Below are 7,115 nucleotides of genomic sequence, written 5' to 3' on the forward strand. Positions count from 1 at the left end.
TGTTCTCAGTATCTGTGGAATCAGACACAGAGAATGGGAAGGGAAGAAGAAAGATGGGGAAGGAATAGGATCCTTCGGCTCTGATACCAAGTTGATGGAGAACCCTTAGGGAAGGGAGGGGAAATCAGAGTAGAGATGGGGAAAAGGAGGATCACACTCACACATTCATTCAATAATCAAATTGCTCTCTAAATCTTCAATCGATTACAACCAATATATAGGAAAATAGGAACATGAAATTAGAAACTTAACTAGAATGGAAACTAGCCTAAACTAGGAAACAACTATAAAAAGGAAACCAAAGCAAGGAAATAAATCCTACTCCTACGTTCAAGTCTGGAAACTAAAAGCATGAAATAAAATACTAAGTAAACTACTAATTTTATTTCCAACCCTTGTTGGACCAAAACCCTGGGTTGGACCGGTTCTTCTTGGCTCTTGGCTTCCAAAGCCGGTCATGCTGGTCCAACCAAGAAAGGGCAGCCGTATTTGCATCAGCTTTTATTTGTGAGCATGGCAATCATAGTTGTCATTGTGTCGCCTAGGTGTCCGGGGGGTTTCCAAGGGTTGGCAGTCACCCACCTTATTCTAACGTAACAAGGTGGGTGCTTTGAGATTCTTGGCGTCTCCTTGGGACACCTAGGTCCTTGGGTGGTCGATTTTTTTTTAACCTACTTTCCCCACCTCTAATATGCTGTTTCTAACATTTTTATTGATATGTATACAAGTTTGTGTATAGGTGAGAAGCATGGGATCATTTAGTACTGAAAGGATAAATAAATTAAGAAAGAAATCAAACTTCACAAATTCGCTTCTCTTATTCTCCTTTTCATGTTTACTTATGTTTTTTTTCCCCGCTAAAGAATGCTGTTTTTAACATAATATTGTTGCTACACTAGATATAATGGATACATTAAAAAATTACTAGGGTGCCTAGGTGATGCCTAGACGGGGGTGTCGTCGCCTAAGCTCTTAGGCAGCCCCCCAATGCCTTGGGTCGTCTAGGCGCCTTGACAGCTATGATTGCAATTCTTCTCTAATAATTCATTCTATTGAAAGATATATCATCAAATCTTTAAAAATGAAACAAGCTTCTGCATCATTCAAATCATTCACTCTTAGGCCTCGAACCAAGACCTTTGGGTTTTTCATCTTCAAATAGATCATTAGTTTTATGCCCTTTTTCGTGGTTCACCTTTTTTTCTCAATTGTTCCTCTACTGCTTAATTTCTTCCTAATTAGTATTCCTTCTTTTATTGGTTATCAGTTTTAATTGTGCATAGTATCTGTGCTTTAGGAGCTCAATCGGGAAGAACCAGCTGGTTTGGGTGGGCCTCATGTGGAGTGCTATGTTCTGGATTCTAAAGGGGCTCTTGTGGAACGGCGAGCTGTAGTTTGGCGGGAAAGGCTCATCCTTGGCCATTGCCTTGTCCTATCTGTCCTAGTTGTGCGGATACGTAAGCAAATAGCCATTTCCCTTCCGTTGCATTCGATATTTGGACTTTGGAGGTCTGCAATTGTTATTCTAAATTTTTCTCCGTCAGTATGAAATAGATGGTCACGAGAGAGTTACTGCATAGTCATTTTAGTCAGAAATCAGAATCATTTAGCATGCGTTTGGTATTAATTTGTAGTTTGAAATGCTACAATTTCTTGAATTATGATATTCTTGATTTCTGGGTGTCTTCATATTGTTGTAAAGAAGGTTTTTGAAATGGAAGAGCCAATTTTATCTCAATTTCTTTTGTATATAGACTTTTTTGTTTTGTATTAGTCAGTAGTTTGAAGTCCTATAGATTTTTGCAAGTTCCATAACCATGTTGGTGGGTGTTTACACATGTATATGGAAAGTTTTGAAATGACAAATTTCAATTTTATCTCAATTGTATGACAAACTGTGCTTGGCTTGAGTGGCGATTTTCCTGTTAATTTTGTCATTTTAAGCGTCTTCTGATTCTGACAAGGTGTAAGCCTCATTTGATTGATGCAAACTTATTTTCTGCTTCTTAGCATCGATAGCTGTCATATTAGGCGAGGAGCAGGTTAGACTTCTACACACTGTTGGGTTTGAATTATTTGCTGATGAGAGGGGACTATGGTTCGTCATTGTTAACATTCAATATTTAAATGTGAAGATCATGTAACCTGATAAAGGAGGAAGTTTATTCGTTTGGTTTCCTTATTTTTTCACTTGAAATAAATCCATACGGTCCTTCCTTCCCTATTTTTCCCAAAATAAGTGCATTTATTAAAAATGAACGTGTGGTGCATCCTGGAATGTTTTGGCAGCTGTTCGTTTGTGCACTTGTGATGGGCAGATGGAAAAGGGGTTTGGACCAGCGGTAACAGCCTGAAGGACCGAAGGTCTTTTGGGGTTTCGAGCTTCATGTCCTCAGGGGAAGCACAGGCTGGTTTACCCCTCCGATGGGGCTTGCACTGTCTGCTTCTTCTCTGGCCATGGCTGGGGTCACGGACACCAGGGTTGCAAGAATATAAGGGGGTGGAGGATATATGGTACTACCAGGAAGGGAGTTTGCTGCAGTATCTTCAACCAGCAGAATCATTGCTTCTTTGATCTCGGATGCAGGGGCTGGGGCTCTTGGAGAACATGCCTTTGTGTCGTGGCCGTAGACTTTGCATAAGAGGCATTGAGGGGGGAGCCATTCGAGGTGGACCCTCCTGTTGGAAGGAGAACCCTTCGCCATCCCCAATGGTAACTGAGGAAGGGGGAAGAACATCTGCTGAGACCTCCACACATATCCTCGAATAGGCCAGGCAATCCATTTTTTTTGTTCCCTCATTAGAGACTTTAGAGTACATAGAGGGCTGCCAAGCATAGACTTGATGATGCTAAGCCCAGATTCTCACCAAAAATGGAGGGGGTGGCCTAGGAGGGTGACCCATAGGGTAATGGAGTTGAGATTCACCTTGTTGAGAAGCAAATATTGGTCCTATTGTTGAAGGAAAATAGGTTTTTTGCCCACTTGCCAGTGGCCACCATCTAAGGCTCTCATCTTGTCAGCTTCCTTTGAGAATTTGAAAATAAAGAAGCCGTTGTCCGAGAGGGTAGGAATCTAAGCTTCCATGAGGTCTCCATTGTTTGTTTAGACTTCAGAGACAATTTAACAATGTTGAAAGGTGGCCAACTACCAATGAAATGGCCAATCAAGCGACTTTTCCATTTAGAAATGGCGAGATGAAGTGAAGCGAATGGCTCTCCCTGACAGGGAAGGCTGTCGGGCTGAAGAGGGAGTCCCAAACTTTCGGATCAAGGAAGGGGGAGGAAGGCGAAGGGGAAGAGAGGGAGGGAGAGGGGCTAGGAGCAGACGAAGAACCGTGGGATGGAGAGGAGCGGCTAGGCGAGGCCATGGGTAAAAGATCAGACATACTGGGGGTTGCCGGAGACCCCTTGTAAAATCTATATTATTCAATGGAGCTGCTCTACGATGGATGATGAAATGGTGAAATTGAGGAGACTGAGATTTCACAAAGTGACTATTTTAGATATCTAGAGTCAACTATAAGTAAAGATGGTGAAATAGAGGATGATATTTCTCGAAGAATTAAATTGGGATAGATGAAGTGGAGAGGTGATTTTGGAGTGTTATGTGACTAGCGTATCCCTTTAAAAGCTTAAGGGAAAATTCTATTGGACTATTGTTCTCCCAGCCATGATATATGTGGTGGAATGCTGGACAGTTAAGAAGTGTCATATAGAGAAGCTAAGTGTAGCTGAGATGAGGATGTTAAGATGGGTGTGCGGCAAAACTATGAAGGATAAAGTAAGGAATGAGCATATTAGAGCTGGTTTGGGAGTTGCCATGATAAATGACAAGCTTCGTGAAATTCGTTTGAGGTGGTATGGCTATGTTTAGAGGAGGCCCGAGGATGCCCTAGTAAGGAGGAGTGACCTTACATAGTTGGAAGGAGTTAAAAGAGCTAGGGTAAGCAAAAAATGACCATAGGCGAAGTGGTGAAGAATGACATGCACAGTCTCGATCTTGCCCCACGTATGACTTTGGGTAGAGCCTGTTGGAGGGCTAGGATCCTCGTAGCCGGCCTCACTTAGCTGAGATCTCTTGAATTGTTGGGCTGTTACCTCTTTCCTCTGACTTTCATCTTTCATCTCACTTCTATCTTCTCTCTCTTCTATTGGATCCATGTAGCCGACCCCATTAAGTTGGGATAAGGCTGAGTTTGTTGTTATTGTTGTTGTTGGAGTTGACAATAAGTGTAGCCTACTTATAAGAGGGTAGTGGCAAAGCTGTAATTATTGGGTACAATTTAAGGTCTTTTGGAAGTGGTAACAGACTTGGGACAGAATGGTAAAGTGATCTTAAAGGAAAAGGACAATCTTGAAAAGTTATAAAGGTTCGGGTAGAGCTGGAATAGTTTAGTACGAAAAGGATGTTAGAGTAGATCAGCCTTAGGGGTGTATTTGTAATATTTCTGAACAGTAACCATCTTCAGTCCACGATAATTTATCGGAACTTCAAGACACAAGCAAAAGGAATGTAATGTATTAGTGGGAGGGGTAGTTTTGGAATGGGAAACAAAATAAGGGTAGAAGGCAAAAACAGAACAAAGGGGAGGGTAATAATAAGAAAACTGAGGGAAATATGATGCAAGTATCGCGGACGAGGGGAAGTCATCCCTAACCTCGTGCAAGTATGCACCCTGCAACCGGCGGAAGAACCACTCTCAAATAAATTGGTCATACTGTCCCCACATAAGTCCAATCTGGTTCAGACTTTGTGTTAGATTCTACAACCCTTGGCCTCTCAATCACTGTGAACAGCAAAGCATAAGTTGAAAACCATGCTGGGTGGTAGCAGCAGAGCCTGGTTTGATTTGAACTTGATTGCTTTCAACAGAAAAAGATTTAAGATCAGAAAGGGCTAGGGTCAATTATGGGTATTGGCAAGAGAGAATGCTTGGGTTCTGGTTTTCCAGAAAGAACGAAACAGCAGAGATGCAGAATCATGAAGTGGGTCCAAACTCAAAAGAGAATGATCTGAAAAGGAAGGGCATGCAGGGTAGGGAATTATTAGCAGTAGCAGCAGAAAAAACGCACAGCAAGGTATTATCAAAACAGCAGCAACACTAGGGGCCCGTTTGGTATCGTTCTAAAAAAACGTTTCTGGAGTTTTTTCGTTCTATTGGAACGAAAAAACGGAATCTTCTGTTTGGTGCACTTATGGTCCGTTTCTGTTTTTTTGGAACAAAAGGTGAAAAAAAAAACTGAAAAAACGAGATTGGACTTGGAGTTCCGTCTTCCCAGTTTCGTTGAAATTTTAAAACACCATTTTTTTGTTTAAAAACTGCGTTTTGACACAGAAACTGAAATTTTCGTTTTTGACACGAAACGGCGTTTCTGGAACAGAAACGATACCAAACGGGCCGGGTATTTTTTTTCCCAACTTAAGTTTTCCCATTTTTTTTTTTTTTTTTTCTTCTTCATAGCTTTGATACCATGTGACAAAACTTGATCTTAACAACCGGGACTTGTGAAGAAAAAGAAGAGAAGAGAAGAAGGGAGAAGAAGAGAACCGAGAGAGAGGAAGAGAGAGACATGAGAGAAAAGGGTAGAGTAAATCCTAGGCCACGAGAGTATTCAAATTTATCCCTATCCTGGTCTATCCCCGTCACCTGATAGTTATCACATAAAGTAATTGACTCTTAGTAGGAAACCTACTAATTCATAAGGAAATAAATAACTAAAGGAAAGCAAACTACAACTACAACTTATAGCCTAACAATTACAGCTAAACATGGACACTTTCCCTCATGGTAACTGTGACAAACACCCCTCACATTAGTAGTCTTTAACACGTATCAATGTGTATCTTTTGTATATTTTGCATCTCTTTGGTACGTATCCGAGACACATCTTAGCACCAAGGTTTCGGGTTTTGACCCTGGCCGAAACAAAAAGTTCCCAGGTTTCCATCGAAAGCTGTTCTAAACTTGGGATTTTTCTGGGTTAAAATCGAAACCTAGGTTTCAAGGCGTAGAAAAGTGTTTTGACCTTTTCTTTTTGCTGCCTATTTTTGCCATTTCACACCTATTCAATGAATTAGTTTACAAAAAAAATCCAAAATTCTACTTGTCATTCGGACCCAAGTTTGCTAGTGTTATGCGCTGAATGTTGCTGTACACTAACCCTATTATAAACACTGACTACTTATAATTTAGCTACTGAAAATGTACATATTCAATTAAAATTATCAAAACATACATTAGGTTAAGAAAATACAAGTATAGAACCACATGGAGTTTCTTGGCGGATCTAATCCACGAGTTGTGTATGGCTGAAGATTTCATTGACGCTCATCCTCAACATACCAGATAACCAGAGGTATCCCAACCTAAGGAATGGCTCATTGACCCAATGTAAGATGACCCAGCACATAACCCACCCCATACTCAGTGCTGGGGAAGATCCACCATAGCCACCTTCATAGCCACCATACCCTCCAAATGCAGAACCAGTGCTCTCAAGTTGGCCATCAACATCAACGAAAGATGACCCAGCACATAACCCACCCCCATACTCAGTGCTGGGGAAGATCCACCATAGCCACCTTCATAGCCACCATACCCTCCAAATGCAGAACCAGTGCTCTCGAAGTATGGTCCATCAACATATCCACCAGACCCTGCACGTGGTGCTGAACCGAAGCTCTCGAAGCCACTATCACCACGATTTGCTGGACTGGGGGCTCTCTCCTGTGAAGGATGGTGCACACCATTGCCCAGATAAACCATTATCTTCAAGGCCCAATAACAAAAGTCCAAGCTGAAGAAGGTTGTATGAGTAGAAGAATGCAAAAAAATGGGAAGATATAAAGTGATATGGCAAAAGATTGCAAGTTTTTGGCAAAATCCCAAGGAGCAATGTCGAAACCTGTGAACTATATATATGGTTCTCAAAACATGGTTGAATCCTGTTGAGACAGGGTTGAAATTTGGACCAAACCAGTAATGACCCTTTTTTCTTTTTGGTTAGTGTTGAAACCGATACGTCTCGGTTGAAACTTAAAACCAAGCTTAGAACCACCTTTCCAATAAACTAACTGATGCATATACTTGACACCTTGCTTCCTAACTGGTAA

At 41.4% G+C, this 7,115-nt stretch overlaps 1 protein-coding gene across 1 annotated transcript in view; it reads left to right on the forward strand.

The window, feature by feature from the left end:
* LOC122077997 (nuclear pore complex protein NUP205) overlaps window positions 1-7,115 on the forward strand; it is a 79,799-nt gene that overhangs the window by 16,671 nt on the left and 56,013 nt on the right. The window contains exon 6 of the mRNA XM_042643877.1: window positions 1,298-1,457. Within this exon, the coding sequence (XP_042499811.1) occupies window positions 1,298-1,457 (160 nt within the window). The remainder of the gene's footprint in view (window positions 1-1,297; window positions 1,458-7,115) is intronic.

Source organism: Macadamia integrifolia, chromosome 5, assembly GCF_013358625.1.
Source record: "Macadamia integrifolia cultivar HAES 741 chromosome 5, SCU_Mint_v3, whole genome shotgun sequence".
In the NCBI taxonomy this organism is placed as follows: domain Eukaryota; kingdom Viridiplantae; phylum Streptophyta; class Magnoliopsida; order Proteales; family Proteaceae; genus Macadamia; species Macadamia integrifolia.